Source organism: Macrosteles quadrilineatus, unplaced genomic scaffold (genome assembly GCF_028750875.1).
Source record: "Macrosteles quadrilineatus isolate MER2022 unplaced genomic scaffold, UCM_ALF_1.0 Scaffold_7__1_contigs__length_78375512, whole genome shotgun sequence".
In the NCBI taxonomy this organism is placed as follows: Eukaryota; Metazoa; Arthropoda; class Insecta; order Hemiptera; family Cicadellidae; genus Macrosteles; species Macrosteles quadrilineatus.
In genome coordinates, this window is record NW_026542600.1 from 23426769 (window position 1) to 23453458 (window position 26690).

Genomic DNA, 26690 nt, shown 5'->3' on the forward strand with positions numbered 1-26690 from the left:
GCTTTTTCCGGTCGTACCTGTTCAGGATGGGCAAAGCCGTGTCACCCGATTGCATATACTGCCCAGGCATTCCCGATGACGCGGAACATACATTTTTCCACTGCCAGCGTTGGGAAAGGCCCCGCCTGGAGGCTCAACAGTTAGTAGGACTGCTGTCGGTGGACACGGTCATACCGATGATGACGGAGGGTGAGGACAATTGGACCTGTGTGTCACATTACATCCAGGGTATTCTCCGCGCCAAGAAGCTCGACCTTGACCGGGATGCGGTGTAGGTCTTAAAGTATCCAAATGCCATAAACGGTGAGAGCCCTGAGGGCTTAGGTAACATGTTGGCCTGACTTGAAGTAATGTGACAAACAATTCCAGGTCTGTGTCCAACAGAGTAGAGGGGGTTTTTTAGTGAGTAGTCTGCGATAGATTCAGGAGTCTCACACTACAGGCTGGCTACCTGTGTGCGTAAAAGCATTTTCCCTCCTCTCCCTTAAAAAAAAAAAAAAAAAAAAAAAAAAAATGCCATAATAGCCTTCAACAATAGACAAGAACAGTTTGACCTTTGTAGTACAACTACTGATAACGGAGGAGGGGTCGGTGTTACATAATTCCAGCATGTTCAGTCTGCCTCCGTACCGCGACCGGTAATAGTAGGCCTACTCTAATTGTTAAATGTTTTCGTGCGTAATGTGTGTGTATTTATTTAAATGTTTCTTGACGACCCCATCATGGATGAAGACAAAACATTCTTGTTAGGATATCACCTGACGATGCCTGAATAGGCGAAACATGTTGTGAGTTCTACTTACGACAATTGAACTGTTGACGTAAAGGTATGTACCTCATATTAGTTTAGGTGGTGGTGTATAGTGCACACACACTGTGGGAATCACTGTCAAGCTGGATGCTTCTTTATAGAAAATCAGTCAGGCGAAAGTAATGCCCCCCCCCTCCACCGTCCATATAAAATTTGTCATTTAGAGATTAAAATTTTTTTACTGTATGTCCAGAAAAATCTTACATCTTTTATGCTATTTTAAGAACTATTTGTAAGCTACTAAATGTAAGACCGGGGTTTTGTGTTCTGCAGACAACAGAATAAATTAAATTTAAACGTCCTTTGAAATAAAACGCTCTAATACAGAAGAAACAGGTTTTATATTTTTGTAGGCCTGGTTTATAGTTGCAAACCTAGTGTATGATTGTTATTGTACAAGGGCTGTATATAAATTATGGTCTACCTACACCAAGCTCCCACTGTGGTAATAGTTCAAATCTGAAACAAACGTTTCAATTTTTACTTCATCCAATCTTATTCTAGCCGGGGAGCTAGCTGGTCTAGTGGTTAGACCGCTGTACTTTGGTCCCCGAGTTCCTGGGTTCAAATCCTGCCAAATCACCAATGGATTTTTTCTAAGTGATAATGCCGCGACCCCTAGGTCTAGCTTGAAGTAATGGGAAAAACAATTCCAGACTCGTGCCTAGCGTCCTAGGACAAAAAAAAAACAAACGTTATTCTAGTCAGTTCCTACCCCCTGCGACGATCCGATTTGTCTTGTCATTGTATGGCTTAAAAAATTGAGTTTCTTTGGGAAGGGGGCAAATACAAAATGAATCCTAATGTGAATGTAGAAAAGTGTTTGGCCATTAAAAATGTGCACAAATGGCTTATGGAGTTGGCTGAAGGCCGTACACATTTGCACAACAGCTAGTAACGGGTTGTCCTCAGATTCCTTAGAGACAAAGGATAAAGTTGAGGATACTTGCTTGCTGATCGGCTTGCTTAAGACTACTAGCTTTGACTATTATTAATACAACTAGACATTATATCCCCATGTTAAATTTGTAGCCAGTTTTTTTAACCAAAGTCGTTGTAGTTGATGTGAGCCACCGACAGATTGTGCTGATCTAAATTATTGATTTCTGTCGAATACACCATTTTTTTACCAATTCACCATAATAGAATGACTTATTGTGAATTATACATTTAGCAACTCGGGAGTGCCCCTGAACGCCAGGTAGGCTCACGTACACACGCTCAGACCTCACCCACACAAGGACAGGGGATTAGAACCGGCCACATTCTGCTCTGCGCTCCGTTAATTAGTCCCAAGTGGCATTTCCTATATCAAATGTAAAGATTTAACTTAAATATTAAACCTAAAATAGTTAGCAGTAATGGATTCTGCTATCAACACGAGAAAATTAATACTAAACAACAATATTAGTCATCGGCAACCTGAAATATATTGCAGCATGTTTTGTGATGGAATATTTAAGTAAATCATGGGTTGTTTGGTATCATTTTTATTGTAATTTTCAGCGGAATTTAGATGTATTAACTATTTTGAAGGTTTTATTTAACAACAAAAAAGGTAGACAATAGAGTTTTAGACACTAGCACATTCTGTGACTGGCTCCCACAACTACATTCTTTTTTAACAAAAAATTGGCTGCAGCTGGTCCATATAGATGGGATGTTTACTTCAGTATCCAATAGTCAATGCTACTAGGTATGTTATGCTAATAGTACAACTTGGTTCTTGATTACTGTATCTTGTTGACACGTATCCATTTGGCATTCTCTCGTTCTATCATAATAATGTGATTCAAAGGCAACATTTTCTCAACTTTGGTAACTAAATAGACCAAATGAATGATCACAGACGACCTACACCATGCAAAACACTGTACAAACTGTGGAAATGTTTTAACTCCCTCAACCTTTTAGGCACATTTCCTACGTCCAAACTAACAATTTACTCAATTCCAGTCTGTCAACTGGCAGTGGGCTTTAAAAGGGGTTGACAGCTTAACTCACAGAACATATTTCTCTCAGGGTTTTTAACCCCACTTAGCGAGAGAGTAGATTTTCCTTCAGATTGTTTATGGCTACTATAACTTTACTCATCTTTGCATAGGTGTAGGAATCAGCTAAAACAGTAGTGGATGATGTGAAAAACAGAGTCTTAAATTTGAAGTAGCACACTTTGACAGGAGTCTGTTGGGGGCATTAATTTACAGACAAGTCTGTATTTTAATAGGTTTAGTGAGATAAGTTTTAATTAGTTCTGACACTAAGCAGTTTTACAGTTTAATGCTTTTAGAACTGCATTTGCTTGACACTGCTGAACTGGAATTTAAAATCATAATCAAATAATATAAACACCTACTTGACCACAACTAGAAGTCTCAATCCCGATGCTCTAACACAAAGCCAGGATTCCGGGATTCTGTCCAAACCAAGATCGATCCCAGAATTCAATTTTTTTAGGATTCTCACTTTGCAGCCATTCAAAATCAGTGTGTAATCCCTTTGTTAAGCCTCCTAATGTTTTTAAACTTGCCAATTAAAATGTTTAAGATACACAACACACTTTTATTGTCTTTCATAATTTGCCATATAAAAAAAGTAGTATCACACGGAACGTTTATTGCCCGTCTTTCTTATATTCACTTTCATCACCCATTTTTTTTATTCATTATAGTATATACATTTTAATCAGTCATTCTAGAATTGATGAAATACACATAAATGATAAGCTAGACATTGCTTGTTCAATCAAGACCAGCCACTTGCATTACCTTTACCATTGCAGCCACAACTAGCTTGCTGATGTGACCTATACAGACATAAAAAATAATAATAATTTAAATACTAATAATTATTATTTATTTTAATAATAATAACTTATAAGTGGAATAAAAGAGACTGACGAAGTCTGTTGATTGACATCTTCATGTCTTTGAGCATGATGATGATCTTCTGTGGATCAAACAAAACAGCATTAGCTCAAGGGTACTACTGGATCACCTGCATTTACTTATAAGGTTCCAAAATCTACCTAAAACGAAAATCAGTGAACACTGGCTAATCAGCTGATAATTGTAATCCCCTTGATCCCTGTATTTCTCAATTCAATTCTCCTTATGTGGAATTATGTTTCATGTAATTTCTAGAAATAATTCTCATGGTGTCAGGTCACTCTTTCTTTGAAGCCGAGTTACAAATTGCCATTCTTAAGGTATGTGACCCAGTTCCATATAACATTGTTTTTATATGTGTTTAATCTTCTACAAATTTATTTACATGTCTCTTAAAAGATTCTACCGTCAATAATCAATAAAATTGTCTTTTTTGCTTTAGTGTTCAGAAGAGGACCTTAATTATGGCACAGAATGTCTTGCGTTAGTTCTAAAGTACTGTGGAACAAAGGCAAAACTGATCCCAGGTTCAGAGGATCTTTGGAAAGTCACCCATAAACAAGATCTTTATCTGGCTGCTGTGACCATAAAACGTAAGCTTAAATATGTTGCTGTTATAGTGGAAAAACAAAGATAAGCCAATCCGATTCTAGATTCTTTAAAAGTTTCGATACTGGTGGTATCGACTATCGAGGAACCAATAACAATACTTCATTCGAGAATTCAATACCAATTCCGGAATTTACTGTGCAATGACAAATAAAAAGTACCTGCATTTTCAGATCTTATTGTACATAAGAAAAAGCTTAAACATTTAAATGTTCCAAATTACTTTTCAAATTATGTATATATACGAATGGATGGAATTATACTTTTAGTTGGGACAGGACACAAAACAATTTTTATATCCTCCCTGAATTCTAGGACAGGATTTTCTTCCTTTGCAAAAAAGTATTTAAGTTTGTTTTAAATATTGTGATTAATAATCTTAGCTAATAAACATAATTGCAATCAATATAAGTTTTCAGTCTTTCTTTAATTGACTGTTCTATGTAATCATGACTGTAATCTGTAATTGCGGGCATTTAACTTTTTACTCATGCAATTGAGGGAACATTACCATCCTCAGCATCGGTATTGTAGAAAATTGCTGATAGTTGAAATAAATCACCTCCTGCGGAAATCCTGGATTAAATTATACCCCACAAAGACCGAGTATGTTTTTCCCCCAAAACTTTCAAGACCAGCCCATGCCTAATAGTTGAACAATCTCTTATGGTTAACTACATCATCTTAACTTGGTCAAGAACTGAAATCGCCTCCAAGCGTGTTGGCGGTTTTAGATTGCACACTTTGAAGACACTGCAGCTTCACTACCTCCGTCTGTCCTTGAGATACACTTTGACATGCTGTAGTGTCTGAGTGATTCCGCATGTACCTGACATAAGCTAAAATATGACTGCGAAAAACTACAAATTTTACTATCAAGTTTGAGTGTGTACCCTGAAATTCTTACCGTCAATTTTGTCAATCGAGTAACCGTCAAAATTTTTCATCATGGTTGGGGAAATTATCATATCAGAAGAATCTTTATCCCTCATATGATAAGATATGGCTTAGATTACATTCGCAGGTGTTGTTAGTATTGAATTCCTCTCAAGTTTTAATTTAGACCAACCCCCTTTATTTTTAAACATAAACCTACAGTACCGGTATATTCTTGTAGTGACATTTTAAGGCCTTTTTAAATCGGATTTATTCAACATGTTTAATGGTCCATCTAGATAGGTGGAAAATGAAATCAGGGAAACTTTTGATTTTTCTGTATTAACAAAACAATAAAAATTATAGAAACACTATAAACTCTATAAACTGTTAAAATAAATTTTAAGCTAGTGCCCAGATATGTGGTATGAAGAAAGGCCAGTGTCAAGTAGTTCTGTTCACTAAACAGTCTGGATTACTTTTGCTGTTACTGGATGGTAAAAAAATGATGGCAATAGCGATCATTTTTGGTCGCACGGGTGTGACGGGTATCGGTATAGGGATTGACTTTTGACGATCGATTCTCGATACCAATACCAACGGCCGAGTATCGGTGGTATTCGGTATCGAGAATCGACACATCCCTAGAAACAACCTAGGAATTTAGAAGAAAACTCAACAATCAAATGGTTGTTACCCTCAGAAGGGAACACCTAGAAAGGCCGACAGCTTGACCTCCCAAAGTCAAGAGCTACCAACATTTTGATGTGATGGCAGAACACCCCTATCTCTGATTGGAGTGGGGAGAGGGGTCACTTCTACTTTGGTACCCATATTAAAAAAATACGCCATCCCACAATAGCCGAGGCAGGTAGGTCTTCTTTTTCTGGTCCAGAGATACCCTGTCCACGACTATAATTTAATCATAATAAAGTATGTTGATTGGGTCAATTTTTTTAAGTATTGGTTTGGTATGATTAAGCCCAGAATTTAATGTGGTGTGCTAACCATTTTTTAAACTTCTCCTCCATCTTTCTCCTTTCTTTCAGCTTTATATCATAGTGGTTCTGTAACCATGTTGTGTCAAACGTTCATTGCCATTTTATAATTATAAATTATTCATTACATTTCAGGGAAAAACAACAATGTGTGCATCATCAGCACTGAGAAGAATGCAATTATTAATACTCTGGTTGACAGTCTTAACATATCTGCGGCCCAGACTGTGCGTCATGTTGTTTCACCAGAAGATACTGACTCCAACAACACTGATCAACACACTTTCAACATTGTAATCTGCTTCCATCAGCAGGAGATACAGGATACCCAGCTTGTAGATTTTGCTCCTATGTTAGACACTGTAAACCAGGTCAGTTAATTTATTAAAACTGCAATTTGTTTCATTCATTACCTAATAAGATGTGTAGTCAAGTCTGATTTCAGATGTTAAAAACCATTCAATACAAATTAGGACTTGTAATGTGATATTAGTGGGTGAGTCTATTTACCTTAATTTATGTAGGGAATGTCTTTAACTTCAAATATGAATGCTGAGATAGAATAAAAAAAAACATGAATATAGTACATGTTGTGTTTCTTCTTCTCCTCTTTAGTTTTTGTCTCCATTTTGGCCCCTTCCCTCAGTAGTATAGTACGTAACAGAAAAAAACAAAAACAGTTGTGTGTTATGGTGTAACACAACAACACCATAGCCTTTTAGAAAAAAAACCTATTTACACAACACAAATATTAAGTTACAAATTTGATTTGTATAACACTCAGGGTGAACAGCTCTACGGCAGTCGTTACACATTGTCCTTGTTTGGCGACGTCTACCCTCTGGGTCCTTTTGCCCGCTGCACTCCTTGCAACTTTTTTCATTACCATCAGGAATTTAGAAAGTACAGGTATCCTTGGGCCCGTCACCAGCCCCCAACAAACACTTTTTCCCATGTTTTCATACTTCAAATAGGTGTACAGCATTTGATTTGTACACCATCCATCCCACTCATACCCATATAGTCGTGCACTATCTGAGGATTATTTTGATCAGCACTCATCTGTTCCTCATACGAGTAAATTGAATTGTTTTTGGCAAGCTTTTAGAGGATAAAAGAATGGGCTAAACTATGATTTGTTGGTTGGCTTTTCGCTGAAAGCCATTGTTAGGATAGGCCCTTTTTGAAAATGTTTTTTCGAACAGCATGTTTCCTGTGAAGTGGTTTTCTCACAAGAAGTGGTCACTTCCAATCCAAACTTACTCTGCCCCATAGCCAGGTCATTTTAGAATAAAGATCTCGGGCCAGGGTAATAGTGATGAAAAAGTTGTCTATAAAAAGATGATACAGTAGACTCCCTCTTATCCGGACACCTTTTAACCGGACATCGGTTTGACTGGAATACACTCGGTAGAAGTGACATCTCTTTATCCGGATAATTTTTATTAGCGCATCGGTGTAACCGACTAGATTGGTAGGAAGTGGGCGGTACTGAAACAACAGTTCTCGTGGGAAAGATTTGAGACCAGTGATTACGTGTCTAAATACAATGCTCTCCTAATTTTAAGTCAAATACTGTATAGAGTATGCATTTAAACGGTCCGTTTTAAAGAGATTTTGGGGACGTTGGTTACCCGGAAAAACCGTTATCCGGACTGGCCTCGGTCCCGAGGAGTCCGGATAAGAGGGAGTCTACTGTACCCTTTGTTTAGCACGTTTCCCATTTTTGTTTTCAAAGTGTTTCAATAATGTATTATACTAGTCCTTTCTTCTAGTCCTCTTTAGTTTTCGTATCCATTTTGGCCCCTTCCCTCAGCGATATCGTACTTGCACCTTTGTAACAGAAAAAAAACACACAGTTGTGTGTTATGGTGTCACACAACAACACCCATAGCTTTACTACCCATCCGTGGTGTTTTTTTTTTTAAGGTATTGGGTAAGGGCTATGGGTTTTTCTGTCCCAAGAAGGCATTCATCGATGCTCAGTTTTGATAGGGGACATACTTAATATAGCTTGAATAGCCGATTCGCAGGGTCTATGACTGGTTGAAATATGGAGCAAGGGTTGTAGCCAGGTTCACCATTCTGGAAAGGGTAGTAGTATCCACTGCATGAAAACATTTTAGAAGTCATTCAAACCGGTTTTGGCTCATGTTTTAACACCATGGAGTAGAGAGCTCAGTAGCTTTTTATGTTTGTTTTTCTTACTACGCCCATGTTCATTGTGAATGCCAAAAACGCTTTCATTTCATCTGAGGTAGGCTAACTCTCACCCAGTCATGAATTCAGAATTTTGGAGATCCCACATTTTTGGAAATTGTGGTTTGTCTCAGTCACAATGGTTACCTGTTTTAGTGAATCGGTGGCTCAGTCGGTAGCGTCGCGGACTTCGGGCCCAAGGCAGCGATGTCGTGGGCTCGGATCCTGGTCACTGCCAATAACATTTTATCAGTAGGCCTACAACTCCTTGCTTTGCTGTAAACGATCCACGCACGGACGCTTAGTCTATGTGGACGGGCAAATGCAAGGTTAAAAGAGGCCGCCAACCTCTTAACAAAAGGTTGAAATGAAGGTTACAGTGGAAGAGAGGTTGAAGTTTGGAATTGGTTTTGAATTTACTAAGGGACAATACTTTGGCATGGATTGTTCCAAAAACATAAACTGACTTTCATATCCATTATTTACTTCTTCAGCCAGATCATCCCAACTGCTGCTTTCATGTTCTGGATATGGTCGAGTTCTAACCCACTCGTTGAGTTGTTTCTGAGTCATGCATCACTTTATTAGTTATCTCAGAATGCTCTTTCATGCTTCAAACACCATATATCATGGTTCTTCTTCCTCTCAGTCTACCTCTTGATCTCGTACTAGGCCTAACAGTATTTGAAGTAGGAGTATCTTCTTCAGAAAATGACGAGTCCTTTATATTAGGTGACCGTGACTGAACATTATTCCCTATTAGCCTTCTTTCCGGATCAGCTTGAGTGTCATTCTCATCGTACTCATTCTCTCTTATTGAATTGAAATATAAACTGATTATTAGGTAATCATAGTCACTTCAATTTTCAGCGAAATCAAAATTAATGTTTTCTTCAGTTTGTATTCTGCTTACCAACAAGTTCTCACTAGTTAACAAGAGATTTGCAACACCGTTTTTTGCTCGATTTGTGCATTATTTATTCACTAGTAACTAAAAACTATACTAAATGTGTACAAACATGATACAAAACAACACTACTAAGGCTTTTGACAATATAAACAACAACCTTTGGCTTGTGAATGTAATAAGCTGGGGCAGGTCAGGAGTGGGGAAGGCTCAGGCAAGGCCAGACAGTGCCACAGCCATCTGAATTGTTTTATTTTCCAATTATGTATTATAGTAAAAAATGTTTGTATATACTGTATAAAGTATTTAAATTTTGTAGGGAAATTTTTTTAGCTTAAATGAAATATGGTATATGTATTTTATTATTGTTAGGTGCATTACCTGAGCTCTAAATTAATAATCCCTACCTGCCGATATATCGGTGAGTGGCCTTTTTCGCATTGGCAGACCGCGCTCAAATTCACGTTCACTGCTAATGATATTATATATAGTGTGGCTGTGTGTACAGTGCTAATTTATTTCTATATTCAATAAATTGTATGATATATTTATTTGTATACAGTTTCCTTATATTGTTATAATTATTTATTGATATACCGATGCAGTGGCGTAACTAGGGAGGGGGAGGGGGTATGAGGAGGATAGAACCCCTCCCAAAGGAAAAAAAAATATTGCTTTAATTAGGCTGAATAACCTCCTCCATAATGGTTTAATAATGAACATTGTTCACAGAGGATCAATCAGGAATTGTCACGGGTAATTTCATTTCATAATCTTTGCGAATAAAATCGGGTATTTCCAGTGGCGATTACGTGGAAAATCGTCACATTAGGTTGGCCACACTGCCGCTCATGCGCTGTAAGTTTAAGTTTTCAGCCTGTGAAAATCCAGACGAGCACTGCAAGCCTCTTTTTAAGGATTTTAAGATTCAAACTGTAATAAATTTGTTTATTTATGATCTTGCCCATTATATCTTAAAAAAACCCCATCACCTAAAATTCAATAATCATAATCACAATACCAGATTTAAAAATAGTGCCTTGTTAGAATCACATCGTCTGAGTAAGACTAGCAAGAGCCACATAGTGTTATCAACTAAAGTATATAACCTTTTAAAACACAATATTGATGCTTATCCGCAAGAAAAATTTAAGTCCTTGTTTTATAATTGGCTATTACACAACCTTTCTTATAGCCTGGACGATTTGTTCAAATCTGGCCAAATAAATCTTTGATTGTATAACCCTGCTGCTAACCTGTTGCTTTATCAGGTGTTGTTTGTTTAGTCATATATACATATTTTAGCTATTAAGCCCTATTGTTTTTTCAAAATATTGAAAGTGTTTTTGATTTTGTTTTGTTTGACGATTGATGTATAATCATGATTTTGACTTTGTCGATGATCTAATGTATCCTTATGACAAATAAAGATTTTTATTATTATTATTATAATCAATTTATAATAAAAACTCAGTAGATACGGCTCTTCACACGCAGCTAAGAAGGCTACAGTACAACAAAAACTTAATGATAGTTTGTTTGTTAATTGTGTTGTGATTATGATTTCATCAAATCAAATCAAATCAATTTATTGTTGTAGACATTTCACTATGCATTAACAATCGTCATAAAATAAATAATGCTGTTATTATTACAGCAAATGAATACTTACGTGTAATCAATCAATATAACAAGATCTAGTATTAAACAAATATATAAATATATAAATACAGGCACAATTAAATAGAAATATTTTGACATGTAAAAAAATCCTTCACTGTATACGGGCATTTTTGTATTAAATATGTTTTCATTTTTGATTTGAAAGTGTTCAAGGACAACTCCCCGGACTCCACTGATAAATTATTAAACAATTTTGCTGCCATGTATTGAATGTTTGTTTGACTCTTTGAGTATTAATGCTTTGTATTTTTTTTTTGTATGTTGATTTTAAATCTGGTTTCATAATTATGTTTATTTGAATTTTCTGAGAACATTTCTAAAAGATTTTTTACATACAACTGAACTTGAAGAATATATATTGCAGAAAAAGTTAAAATTTTGAAATGTTTAAATATAGGTTTACAGTGAGTTCTATAGCGTACACCACTTACAAGCCTTATCGCCCTTTTTTTTGCAATTTAAATAACTTTTTGGTATATGATTGGAAACCCCACACCAATATTCCATAACTCAATAAACTATGTATCTGTGCATAATACACTGTTATCAAAACATCTTGTGTTACACAACCTTTAAATCTTCTTAAGCAGTAAACACCTTTCGATAGTTTGGTTGAGGTTATGTCAATGTGATCCTTCCAATCTAGTTTTGCATTTAAATTAATTCCAAGAAATCTTAAAGGTTTTACCTCATTTAATAGATACTGCCTATTTGAGAAACAAATTTCTAAATCTTGCAATTTATTTAGATTTATGCATAATCTATTAGCATTACACCACTGATAAATCAGATCCGTAGCATTTTGCAGGATGTGATTCATTTGATCTCTAGATTCAGAACAAACATTCAAGCCTAGGTCATCAGCGTAAAGAAAACTATTAATGTTTTTACCTATCAAATTGTATGGCAGATCATTGATATAGATATTAAATAGTAGTGGCCCTAAAGAAGATCCCTGAGGAACACCAACGTCTATATTTTTTCCAAGAGATAACTCATTTTTGAAACTAACAAATTGTTCTCTATTTTTTAAATACGAATTGATAAGTTTAATTGAATTGTCTTGAAAACCATAAAATTTTAATTTGTGTATTAATATGTTGTGATTTACAGTGTCAAATGCTTTTGACATGTCAAGAGAGCGAAAGCAAACCAGTCTTTTGTTCTCTATATTTTTAACCACATCTATAACTAAACTAACAACAGCATCACTTGTGCTCTTCCCAGAGCGAAACCCAAACTGCCTATCAGTAAACATTTTGTTCCTTTCAAAGTATTCATACACCTGGTTATACATGAGTAATTCAAACAACTTTGATATGGTTGGTACAATTGATATTGGTCTGAAGCTTTCATAACTATCATTATTTTTCTTGGGAACTGGAACCACTTTAATTTTTTTTAAGTACTGTTGGGTATACACCCTTTTTTATCAGCCTATTAAATATTGTGGTCAATACTTCACAAATACTAAAAGAAGCGTGTTTAAGAATAATTGAATTCAATCCATAGATATCCAAACATTTACTTGCACGTAAGTTATTAATAGTTTTAAAAACTTCTTCAACCGACACAAATCTAAACTCAAAAATATGCTGTCTCATATCTACTTTTCCAAGATATGAAGTGAAATCATGTTCATTATGATTTATCCGTATGTTTTTACTTAGTTACTTGCTATTTCCTGATACTGACCGGCCAGGGACATCCTCGATTGGGTTGATTTTTGGAGTTCTTTTGAACATGATTATACCTCTAAAATGCCTGAAAACGTGAGTTTGAAGTTCTAATTTTTTCATTTTCTCCGGACCCCCTTTAAGCTGGGGGTTATTCCAAACCCCCCAGGCCCCCCGGTGTTGGGGCTGATCCATCCCCCCCCCCCAAAGCCATGTTCTAGTTACCGGTACGCCACTTTACCAATGACACATTTGTGTGTCATCAGCAGCAAACATGTTAGTATTATAAAACCAATATAGAACAAATTAGGGAAGCAACCTCTCTATCCATAAGTTGTCTGTTCTAGGGTCTAATAATCCATGTGATTTGGAATGCCAGTGTGGAGGGTCTACAGACCAAGAGTGTTTACAGTCTGCAGAAGTCTGGGCGTAGCATGTCTCATCATTATGACAAACTGCGCAAAGGTGTTGTGGTAATACACTGCATCTCAGGGAATGAGGAGAGTCAACTCATTTCACTTCTAACAACTCTTGTTCAAGCCGATCCACTAACCTTCTCTGGACAGACCCTATTCATCTGAATAATTTAAGTTTCATCTGTTTGATCCGAATCTCATTCGTTACTTTATGTTTGTTTTTTGTGTGTTATTTTATGACTTATTGAATAATTGATCGTCAGTTTTTTGTCTTGTGAAGTATAAAATAAGCAAGCATTGATACGGTTTAAAATTCAAATTACTATAAATTAACATCCATCCTAATAATATACTTGATACTTTCTCAAAGATTTCCAAGTTAAGTCAGTATTAATAGTTTTAATACCCTTAGACATTTAGTTTAGTTATTAGTTAGATGAGTCAGGGCAAAACATTCAGATAACCTGATCCTGGGCTGATGTGTACTCATAGTCATTCTGCGACAGAGTATTATTTCAACATTTCAAAATTACAAAATTTGAACATTCAAAAAGCTTTTTTGCGATATTTTTGTATTTTAGATTTTAGATGAGATTTGACTGATTTAAATTAACAAAAAATAAAGCTTTTAGTGGAAAAGTAAATAATTTTAGTTCTGCAGTAAGAGTAGACACCTTTAGTTGGGAAATTGTAGATGAATTATGGAAAAATCTATATGTATTAACAAACAGTATTTTGTTATTTAATAAAAGTCAGTTGAAACAATTACTTTGAGTATTGAATTTAAAATGCAAGTACAAGTAAATAGTAATTACAAGTATACATGTGTTCTTAAATGTCGCGGTATACATCCTAAAATTACTAATAAATAAGGAGAAATTTTAAATTTCCAAGCAAACAAGTAACATTAAAATGATAATTAAGGAACCGAAATTAAAGACTCATAGTACTCTACATACATTTACACATTGACACACAACATTGACTGGACACAAACTCTACAATGTAGGCCTATAAGCCAATTGTGCTATTTTACCAAAGTAATGCAAGTTATCTTTTTGCTGTACTTATATGTATACTGCTACTAAATTACTCAGGGGAAGTAAAATTATAAACACTATACAGTTTAGAACATTTAAAAACTATGCAAAAACCTATGTTAAAGGTTTGCTTGTGTATTCGTAAGCCAATATGCTCAGCATGAATTTATCTCTGGGAAATGGATACTTCTAGTTACCTTTTGAGTTTTGAGTAATTGAAGACATTAAATATAGTTGCATTAGATTAGTTTTTGATATTCCGATGGTTATATTAACCAAATTATGATGCCAAAGAACTGTTAATTAGGGCGGGAAATCTGGGTTCCAGAGTATTGTGATATTATAGTGGAACAGATTAGCTGTACTTTATTTCCGACTGATGTTACCCTTTGTTAACTGATAATTAAACGTGTTTTTGTAAAGATTATAAAGTTTAATGCTTTTTATTTTGTTTGCTAGATTTTTTTAAGGGCTATTATGTCATGTTAGATTGTTATAAATACAATATAAGATTCATTAAGTTGTATGAAATAAGTAGATTTTACATTGTTCGTTGTACATATTTTGTCAATTCTCCTTGTAAAAAAATTAAATTAAATTAATTTGATTTGTTTATTATTCTTGTGATAGGGTGTGTATGTCATTTTTACAAAAACTGTGATTTTTCTTTTAAGCAATAACGTAATAGATTTAAAGAAAATTCAGTGAAAATAACAGTTACTGTAATATATTAATTTTGAATATTATTGTTAATATTCAAATAATATTAATTTTGATGTACTCTGAATATTTTTGGTGAGCGTAATGAATTCATTTGAGTAAAATTGTTATTTATTTATGATTTTTACTGAGGAAATTGTTCAAAGTAAATTTAGACAAAGTTACTTTCTAGTTTTTTAATTGTGTTAATCTTACCTAAAGATAAACGTAGCAGATGTACGTTTCTTAATGTTAGTAATGTTAAGATAAAGTGAAAAATTGTTACATTCCTTTTAAAAATAAATGTTTAGGTATACAGGTTTAATAGATTTTAAATAAGTCACTGGCTTGCATTTATTATATTTAGAGTAGTTTTTGTGGCATTAAGCGTGAATGGCGTTTACAAAAATCTTAATTCCTGAATCAAACAGATTTATGCGTAAAAAACAACCTTTTAACAGTTTTGTTAAATTGTCAACAGAATTAATGATGGGTTTTCACATTCCCTATAACATTGATATTTTCATGTGTTTTTTACCATATAGTCAGGCCCGTTTTTGACCATGTCAGCACCCTAGGCACAACTAATAGTAGCGCCCCTTTGCAATATATAACAGGGTGACCACCAACCGGGAAATCCGGGAATTAAGCGTGAATTTTTTTGAACCGGGAATTATGTGTGAATTTTCTATTTCTACCTGGAATTGTCAATTTACAACAGTGACGTTTCCGTCGACACGGGAGACGGGAGGCGATAATATGTCTCCACAAGGCCTCGAGGGATAATCAGAACTTTGCCGCGATCACATGAGGTAATGATAATATCTAAACGACCGCGGAATATGATTATGATTTTACCGCGATCGCGCAATACGATAATGAGATCCACAGATCCGTGAAGGATGATCAGAATATTGCCGCGATCGCATGAGACGATGATAATATCTAAACGACCACGGGATATGATCATGATTTTACCGCGATCGCGCAAGACTATGATAATGTCTAAACGACCACGGGATATGATCATGATTTTACCCCGATCGCGCAATACGACAATCAGATCTACAGAGCCGCGAGGGATGATCAGAATATTGCCGCAATCTCAGAAGACGAAGATAATGTCCACACAACCGCGGAAAACAGTCAGAAATTTGCCACTATCGCGGAAGACGATAATGATCTCCACATAACTGCGGGATATTATTAACATTTTGCCGTAATCGTGGGAGACTATTACGATGTCTTCACGACAGCGGGAGACGATTACGATGTCTTCACGACCGCGGGAGACGATTACGATGTCTTCACGACAGCGGGAGACGTTTAAGATGTCTACAGGATCGCGGGAGTTACAATAATGATGTCTACTCTACACGGTTGCGAGAGATGATCAGAATTTTACCGCAATCGCATAAGACGATGATAATGACCACTCAACCACGGGAAAGATCAGAATTTTGCCTCATTCGCGAAAGACGATGATGATCTCCAAACAACCGCGGGAGATGATTACCATTTGCCGCAATGGCGGGAGAGGATGGCAATGCCTCACGACCACGGGAGGCGATGATGTCTTCACGGCTGTGAGGGATTATCAGAATTTTATCGTGATCAAAGAAGATGATAATGTCCACACGACCCCGGGAAAAGATTACAATTTTGCCTCATTTGCGGTAGACGATGATGACGCATATACAACCGCGGGAAATAATTAACATCTTGCCGCAATTGTGGGAGACTGTTAACGTGTCTTCAAGGTCGCAAGGAATTATCAGTTTACCGCGATCGCATGCAAAAACGGCCACAATTTTTTTTGTTTTTTCCAACTTTTTGGCGCCCCCCAAAAAAGCCAATTGCCTCGCGCCATAGGCACGTGCCTACCTTGCCTATTTGGTAAATCGGCCCTGCATATAGTGCCAGTCTAATGGCTGTAGTGAGGGTAGGAACATAATGAGTTTGATTGAAGCAATGTACTCCATTTAGAAGGGCTATAATCTCTGTGTTTTCAAGTGATCTGGAACCAGAAAATCAGAATCTCAGAGTTGTAGTAACACTCAAATAATAACAATACTATAATCAGGATAGCTTCTCTACCATAGGGATATAGTTACTTTTTATAAAACTAGTTAACACAGTTAACATAATCTGTTTTTAAAACGGACATTTAATTTTAAAAGCACTAGTTCAAATTTTATTGTAGACAGCTAGTAGTAACCTTAACCAACAACGAAATACATGTTATAAGCCGAGGAACAACAGGCCGAGGAGCAGCGTAAAACAGTTCTACAGTTTTAATATTAGCCTATCCTTCTATATTGATTCAGATAAAATTGTTTTTTTGTATACGAGGGCTATTCAGAAAGTAAGGAAGGTTTTTAAATATAAAAAAAGGAGTAAAAAAAATTATTTTTACCATACGCACACCTTGAGCTCCGCGTCGTCGTCGAAGCGCTGTGTTGCTAGCCAGGTCTTCATTCTTGAAAACAAGTGAAAATCGCTTGGTGCAAGGTCAGAACTATAGGGGGGGGGGGGATGAGGAAAAACCTCCCATTTGAATGTGTCAAGGAGTTCTTTGGAACAGTTTGTTGTGTGAGGTCGCGCATTGTCATGCACAAACAACATTTTTGACATCAATTTCCTCGGCGCTTGTTTTGAACTGCTCTCCTAAGGTTGCGCAAAGTTTTACAGTAGGCAGAGTTTATTGTTGCACCATGTTTAAGAAAGTCAATAAAAATCACACCTTGCCTGTCCCAAAAAACCGTCACCATAATCTTCCTTGCTAACAATGTTTGAAAATGTTTTCTTGGTTTTTAGGGGGAGCTCGTGCATTCTCACTCCATGGACTGTAATTTTGATTCACAATTACAGTAACGTGTTTAACCCAATTCTCATAACCAGTTACGATGCGATCCAGTAGTGATTCACCTTGTCTGTCGTAGGCATCCAGAAATGTCAGAGCTGACCCCCTTCACTGACCTTTATGTAGGTCAGTGAGCATTTTCGGTACCCATCTTGCACAAAATTTGTGGTAGCCTAACCTTTGTGTGACAACTTCAAACAACAAAGTCTGTTAAACTTGTGGGAAACGAGGCGAAAGCTCTGTTATTGTGAATTGGCGGTTTTCGTCAACCTTTTCATCAACTTTAGCGACCAGTTCATCAGTCACAATGCTCGGGCATCCGCTCTTAGCTTTGTCATGAACGTCAGTTCAGCCATTTTTAAACTGGATGCACCATTTTCACCCAGAACTTTCATTCATTATGTTGTTTCCATAAACTTCACACACTTAGCGATAAATGTCTATCGGTTTTAAGTTTTTGCCAAAAAAACCCGTATTACTAACCACACCTCACAACTGGAGGGATTATCAATCACATCTTCAGTTGAAATTGCGAGAAAACAGGCAGTGCAGGGATGTTTCCGTTGCCACGGCTGTACACCGACTGAGTTGCCGAGTATGCACGCACCAAAATGTACGAGATCGGCATGTGCCTAGCAGTGTGAGAATGAAATGTTCCTTACTTTCTGAATAGCCCCCGCATAATGAAGTCTCAGATATTAATCAAAGTCTCAGATATTAATTGATGAACATTTATGACAGGATCTTGTAATGATGAGGGATTTTGATTTCTTCTTTTCAAAACTGTATGATGAACTGTATGATGAAACTGTATGAACTGCATGATACAAAGAGAAGTAATCTGCAGTTTATGAATTCTGTTAATTCAGCTTAATACCCAAATATAATAAATCATTTCTACTTTACACAGATGAAAATTGTAGATAGCAAAATGCTGGAGAAAATCCAGTAAGCTATAAGGAAAACAAAAAACAGTGTTATCTATAATGCATGGTGGTATACCTCAAACGAACCTTCTGGTGATTTAGTAAGTTGTTCTACAACTCATGAACTTTATAGCAAATGTTAGATGGAATAATATTGACTCTGCATGAAAACAAATATCCTATAACTGAAGCAATGTAGTTAAATATAGACATTTGTGTCACACTTTTAGTGGAGGAAGATCCTTTAATTCACAGATAGTTATTCTTTTATATAAATCCAATTAGTTTTTTTCTTGTATATGTAGATCTCCTGCCAAAAGTGTGGTTTGAATCAACGATGTGCTACGATATTGTTATTGGTGATTAGATTAGCAGTGTTCGATCCTGTTCCTTCAGAATAGTAATTTGCCTACCAAACATTACATCAGTTATACCTCATGTAAACTGATATAAGTGTAACGAACCCTGCTACAACAGTGTTTTTGTCGAAATCTTGTAAATTATTTTGTGTTACCATACAAGAAGCCAAGCTACAAGCTATATTGTAAAAGAATTTGTAATTCACAGTAGATTTAACTAAACAAAATATTGCTCGTTATGACTATCCTTAACCTAACCTCTCTTTTCCCTAAAGAAAACTATGCATATTGTCTACTTATTCTTAGCGCAAGTCAATTTAATCCCATCAAAATGTGTTTCCACGTGTTTTTTTAAATCCACTCAGTAGAAATAATAAATTCCATTACCTATTGTAATTGGTGTATTGCTGTAGCCAATTGATGTAGATTTTTAAGTAGTGCTATAAATGTCAGCTTTAAAATATTGTGTCATGTATCGTGAAAAAGATATTGTGGATATCAAAACTCCTATTTTATTAACCAAAGTGCTTTGCTAAACATTTGCAATAATAAACATATTTTTCTAATCCATTGCTGTTCTAAACTTTTATGACATTTAGTTTCTTACAAGTATACATACATTTTTGAATGCTGCGTAACTCTGGTTATCCATTGCCAATTTAATAGAACACATAGTTGTTAGAAAACTGACTTTTAGGAAAGTTTATTTTAAAAACCAGAATCAACAAATGTTTTCACGTAATGGTAGGCCTACTTCATAATATTTAATTAAGACATAGAATTAAAATTGTAAATATCTTATTTATATATATAATTATATATATTTATATATATATATCTTATTTCCATAAATGGAAGAATACAATTGCCTATTTTAAATTATTATAGAAAACACTATTTTACTGATGTATCAATTTTGCTATGATGTCACTTTACAAGTAGTTCCTTCCTAACATAAGAAAAATTTAACTGCTTTTATATACTTGCAGGAATCTGTTAGAGACAATTTACAAGCAAGACTCCTCCAAATGTTTGTGGTTAATGGTTAGTTATTGACAAGTGGCTGGCATGTTAAGTTGTTGTGACAAGTTAGTTCTTCTCTGAACCAATCAAGCATATTCTACTTCTTTTAAGGACTTTTTGAGAGTGTACAACTGTGGCTGCACTATTACACTCTGAAACATTGTGTCCATGCAATATGCTGTTTTTTTTTCAATTATTTTACAACATTGTTAACAGTTTACACACCATAAACAATTATACCTGACAAATGACAGTTACTGGTTTGACATTTTTCTCTTGCCAGTCATATGTATAACCTTAATAGTTATGACTTATTTTATAGTAAAACCCATAATATCCGGCTACCACGGGCCCTGGCCAGATAAACCAACCAAAAGATACTTAAACAAACATTACTTTGGACAATTTTTACTAAACTTATTGATCATACATGATTATTAGATAAATACAATGATTTATATCTAATAATCATGTGTAATCAATAAATTTAGTAAAAATCGTCAAAAGTAATGTTTGTTTAAGTATTTTTTGGGTTTATTTTTTATCAAAATACTCATATTGTAAACCCAATAAAAATGTATCCATAGAGAAAAGTGTTTGATTATGACTTATTTTGTAGAAAGTAGGTGTTTTCAAATTTCTTGAACACAGATGTTCACATTCATTGTTTACCTTATAGGCTATACAGATTATATTTTATGACACCACAAATATAATAATATAATAATATACTAATATATAATATCATAATATATGTAATGTAATAATATAATAATATATAATATAATAATAGCTACATATTATGTAGCTATACATCTAATATGGTGAAAATGGTGGTTGTTTTTCCAATGTGTAAAACTTCAAAAACCTTAAGTCAACAATTTTACACTACAGTCATTATAAAAAAAAAAAAAACTAGTATCCTACATAAAAGCATGAATTCAAAAAGTTAAATGGGGGTTTTCACAGTTCTTATCGATGCCAAAATGCTATCCAAATTCAGTAACTGAAGATTTTTTAACTGAAGTCAACTGCTCAGTTTTTTGAATAGCAAAATAAGGTATTCTAATTTTTCTGCCATTATACAAAACATTATCACCAATCGGATTTTATAAATTGTTATTTAAAAATAACAGAGTTCAAATTATATTTTAAGACCATTTGAATCCTTTATATGTTTTTCTTAATTTGCTGTGTGTATACCATAACAGGTCTACCAAATTTTCTTTATAGGGATAACCCTGTTACACTAGTTAAATTCTCGCTGCAAGTTTCAACTTAGCTAATGAACATTAGGTAGAGCAATTAAATATATATCCAAGGAAGCCAAAGTATAAAATAACTTTTCAAAAATGTATGTATGCATATATAATTAGTTGTATTAATGTGTGTCCATGGATTACTACGAAAAAGTCAGATTATGATGTAACTGTATAGAAAGTTTTAGACCAGCTCACATTATAACTATACAAAAAATCAACCCAATCAAGCTGTGAAAAGAAAACTGATAGATTTGTATGTATTCCATTCAAAATAGTTGTACTCTTTGGAATTACTGATAATTTCATAATATTTCAAGTATGCAATATAACAAACTAAAATATTAAGTATCTTGTGTTATTTTTGTACTGCTTATGAAAAATGGATTGCTAAAGGCTATGTTGCCAATGTACAAAATAAATTGTCATTTTTCTTGCTCAATTGTGAGCTTACGATTCTCCAAGAGTTTGATATATTGGTAGCAAACATGAGTATTCCTGCAGACTAAAGTCATTAAAAGGAGGAAATGAATTGTGTTTCTTTCATATATAAATATGTACCCCGCTTTATATTATTATATAAATAATAAATTCTGTCAGCCATCATGCTTGAATAATTGAAATTGGAAACTTATCCTACCAGTTTACTGTGACCTTGGTATTTTGATTGTGATACATTTAGTTGTTTAGTGTTTTCATTTAATATAATTAGTATACTAAAATCAAAGAATTTTTTTCCTATACAGGCAAATACCGTGGAGTACAAAATAAATTTGATTTATAATAGCTGAATTGAACATTTGTAAGGAACAAAATTTTAATATATATTAATGTATGTTGCATATTTGATTTAAAGTAAAATATTAACATTTTCAACCTACAGTAGAATACCAATCGTCCAAATCAATTCTACCTTATTTTTATTTTTTGAGGATTTGGCAATTGGATTTAAAATATGATAGATGCAAAAATGTATTTAAATAAAACTATGTTGTGCTGGGTATTGTATACATGTTGAATTAATTCAATGTTACACTTATTGATACTTTAAGTGTCTGTAACATTTCAAAATCTGTCTTTGTTGTGGACGTATACAGTATATTTGTATAATACACATATTAACTTTTCTGTCTCAAACTTGAGTTCTGAAACAAATTTGATACACAATAATAGTCAATCAAATTTGATATTGTAGTTTGGATGATTGGAGCTCTACTGTATATCAGTTACAGTATATAAGGTAAGGAGGTAGAGCATCGTAGTAGACTCAGAGGCCTTTGGGAAAGAATATAACGTTAGTACAAATTCCGAAAGAAATGTTTTATTTTTATAAATAGATATATTTTTGTGCTTACCATTTGCTCAGGTTTTTGAATAATGTTATTTTGTACTGTGAGTATTTATTAGTTGGTTAATTCCTCAGTATAATAATTTTTTTAAATAAATATGTGTTGCTCGTAAAATCTTTGCTTTTTATTTTTTCCTTACTGCAGGTAGACTTTTGAAAAGTGATCGGCTGACATTCTATTCTCAAATCAAAGTTTAAGCCAGTAGATTTAAAAGAACACAATTAAAATTACATATACCATTACTACTAATAAATACAGCTAGTTAGGTTGTAAACTGTAGCCATCATTTTTTTTTTTATAGGGGAAGGTGGGGCAAGACAGGGTTGAGGGCAAGACGGGGTTTTTGTGATTTCTACCTTAGTAGGTGTCTCAGCCTGGTAAATAGTTGAAGTAGTAGATTGTTGCTATGCCTTTGTCTAAAAATGCAGCAAGCCAGTTCAAGCAAACCACATGATGCGTATGGTTCATAGTGTGTTTTTCACCAAGCGTGATGTAATTTTTGCTTGTTTCTACGCAAGAATATCTCAGATACACGCTCTTTTCTCATACAACTTATTATTATCATTAAATGAGAATTTTTTTAGGGATTTATTATATAGGTAAGTATAGTAGTAAGTATAGTAAGTATAGTATTATTATAGGTTATTATTACAACATACAGCTTAATTGATGATATTGTTTTTACATTATACTAACATAAGATTGGTACTTGTAGTATGCCTGGGAACATGTGCGGACGATAAGGCGGCACAGTCCGGGGGAGGCATCATCTGATGTGGACCTCTAATCCTCTGCATTTCTAAAAGCAGGTAAAAGCCCTATTTACCTAGCTATTTGTATAGCTTGTATTTACCTCTGTAAATATAGAATACATTAAAGAATCTGTATCTGTCATAAAAAATCTTTTGTTCTTTAATTTTGAAATATAATTATAATGGAAATCATACATTATTACTTTACTTATATCCAAAATTGTCATTCCTAAATATATAGGTTTATTAAACTTTACAACTAATTTATTTAAATGAATAGCATGTAAATTGTTATCAAACATTTTGCTACAATCAAACCTTGGATTAGTGACATATTTTGTTAATATTGACTCATCTTTGAGATATATATCATGAAACTTGCGTTAAACCATAATTGTTTGATAAAATGGTATAAGATTACCTGTGTCCGTTTATGATCCTAAATTTGTAGTAATGATGAGCACAAAATAGAAGACATAAGTACAAAAATTTAATTCAAATAATCAGAAGATTTACATCGGTTTGATTTACACATGGAACTGTAAAAAAATATTTTCTCTTCATTACAAAAATACAAAACATATTACTTTAAATTTGCAATTAAGTTAGAATCTCTTGTTAAAATTGACATCTTTAAAAAAATCAAATGTCTAATTGGCAGAAACACATAATAATCAGGTAAGTTCTATCACTTTGGAGTCCAGACCAGTAAGATCTATAGGTTCACTGGTCGGAGGAGCCGAGGCCAGCTAAAAGTCCATCAGGTCAAACAATGGTGGTGTGTTAGCCTCACTGGAGGTGATAGTGTGCACTCTTGTGGCGGCTGGCGTAGGAATTTGAAACATTAGATTGTTGGTGAGATCGACCGCAGCGATGGTGACGGGAGAGAATCTGCCTGAGTCCGCCAAGAGTGGCAGATTCCGTCCTCTCAACCATCCCGCTTGAAATGGACCCCCTTCTGATTCTTGAGGTGTATCTTCAGCTGGTCGAGCAATTTCCATGCGGAGCCTGCGGTGGCGGCGCCCAGCAGGATTGTTATTCATAGCAGGGTTAAATGGATTGGGGATTTGATTAAGGTTCAATGTATTGGGCATTTCAGTAGGGTTAAATCAGTTAAATGGATTGTGTATTTCAGCAGCGTAAAATTGATTGGGAATTTCAGGCTCACTGCGCCCTTTCTTTGAAGATTTTTTTTTTTTGTGGTGTCTTACGTTTCTTTCGTTCAGTAATCAGCGCTTCTCGTCGAGACTGGGCTTCTTCCGACATCAATCGAATGTTTATCTGCATCATTGAGTCCATGTTGAAGATCCTCACTGTGGTAACAATGTTTGCTCGGCACATCGGACAAATCTTCTTGTTCTTGCTGCACTCAGTGATACACTGCTTGCAGAACATGTTTCCGCAGTTTAGCGCAGTAGGTTCTATATAAAGTTCAGCACAAATACTGCGCATAAGGTCATCTTCCAAGCCATCAATTTCTCTTTTAACCTTCTCCTCCTGCTCTTCTTTTTCTTTCAACTTCATTTCAAGCTCCTTGACCTGATCCGCTTGGTTCTCCGTTTCTTGATCTACTTGGTGGAAGTTCAGCCGGTGCGGACTGACCACAGCAGCGGGCCGCGAATGACCTCTCCTCTGGGTCATATTGTTTGTTGCGACATTCTTTCATGTGGGGGATCCAGTGTTCTTGCGGCCGTTGATTGTGGAAGATTGGTACTTTTGGTATACCTGGGAACATGTGCGGACGATACGCAACAATCCAATGTTTCAAATTCCTACGCCAGCCGCCACAAGAGTGCACACTATCACCTCCAGTGAGGATAACACACCACCATTGTTTGACCTGATGGACTTGTAGCTGGCCTCGGCTCCTCCGACCAGTGAACCTATAGATCTTACTGGTCTGGACTCCAAAGTGATAGAACTTACCTGATTATTATGTGTTTCTGCCAATTAGACATTTGATTTTTTAAAGATGGCAATTTTAACAAGAGATTCTAACTTAATTGCAAATTTAAAGTAATATGTTTTGCATTTTTGTAATGAAGAGAAAATATTTTTTTACAGTTCCATGTGTAAATCAAACCGATGTAAATCTTCTGATTATTTGAATTAAATTTTTGTACTTATGTCTTCTATTTTGTGCTCATCATTACTACAAATTTAGGATCATAAACGGACACAGGTAATCTTATACCATTTTATCGAACAATTATGGTTTAACGCAAGTTTCATGATATATATCTCAAAGATGAGTCAATATTAACAAAATATGTCACTAATCCAAGGTTTGATTGTAGCAAAATGTTTGATAACAATTTACATGCTATTCATTTAAATAAATTAGTTGTAAAGTTTAATAAACCTATATATTTAGGAATGACAATTTTGGATATAAGTAAAGTAATAATGTATGATTTCCATTATAATTATATTTCAAAATTAAAGAACAAAAGATTTTTTATGTCAGATACAGATTCTTTAATGTATTCTATATTTACAGAGGTAAATACAAGCTATACAAATTGCTAGGTAAATAGGGCTTTTACCTGCTTTTAGAAATGCAGAGGATTAGAGGTCCACATCAGATGATGCCTCCCCCGGACTGTGCCGCCTTATCGTCCGCACATGTTCCCAGGCATACCACAAGTACCAATCTTTCAAAATCAACGGCCGCAAGAACACTGGATCCCCCACATGAAAGAATGTCGCAACTGATTATTTGAATTAAATTTCTGTACTTATGTCTTCTATTTTGTGCTCATCATTACTACAAATTTAGGATCATAGACGGACACAGGTAATCTTATACCATTTTATCAAACAATTATTACAAAAAATCCATATTTAGTTTTATCCCAACATTGGTGGCACTGGTGGCAGAGATTTTTAAATTGGTCAAATGAAAAGCCATTACCAACATGATTGTGATATAAATGTTTTAAACTTAAATCATCTTGTTTGAATAATATTAGGAAATTTACATTATCACGTAAATGTTTGTGTACTTTGCTGTAAGATTGACACAAGTAAAAACAGTTAATATTTTTATGTCGACCCATTGAGAAAAATTGTGTAATATTTGGACTATTTATGTCATCAAATATCTCACTTGTCTACTATAAAATTATTATTTTATAGTAGTCGGAAAAAACGGGAAAGTCGGGAATTGGTATTGAATTTCAAATCGGTCTTGAAAAGTAGGGATTTAGTCTTTATTTTGATATGAAAGCCGGGAATTTTCATGATTTTGCCGCGATCATCGCAGACGACGCCGATGACGTTTCCGTGGCCGCTGGAGTCAATGATGATGTCTACACGGCCGCAAGAAATTATCATAGTTTTGCCGCGATCATCGCA

At 34.8% G+C, this 26690-nt stretch overlaps 2 protein-coding genes across 2 annotated transcripts in view; one reads left to right on the plus strand and one right to left on the minus strand.

The window, feature by feature from the left end:
- Window positions 1-13543, plus strand: part of LOC128999166 (D-ribitol-5-phosphate cytidylyltransferase-like) — a 29639-nt gene extending 16096 nt beyond the window's left edge. Inside the window, exons 5-7 of the mRNA XM_054425541.1 lie at window positions 4142-4292; window positions 6318-6553; window positions 12995-13543. Coding sequence (XP_054281516.1) covers window positions 4142-4292; window positions 6318-6553; window positions 12995-13228 — 621 coding nt within the window. The 3' untranslated portion in view covers window positions 13229-13543. The remainder of the gene's footprint in view (window positions 1-4141; window positions 4293-6317; window positions 6554-12994) is intronic.
- Window positions 13544-24497: 10954 nt separating this feature from the next.
- LOC128998865 (E3 ubiquitin-protein ligase rnf8-like) lies at window positions 24498-24974 on the minus strand. The gene has a single exon (XM_054425222.1). It carries the CDS (start codon window positions 24972-24974, stop codon window positions 24498-24500), a length of 477 nt encoding a protein of 158 aa, XP_054281197.1.
- Window positions 24975-26690: the final 1716 nt, after the last annotated feature.

Excerpts from the sequence above, each read along its gene's own strand:
- LOC128998865 (XM_054425222.1), bottom strand. The coding sequence starts at position 24,974 with ATGACCCAGAGGAGAGGTCATTCGCGGCCCGCTGCTGTGGTCAGTCCG.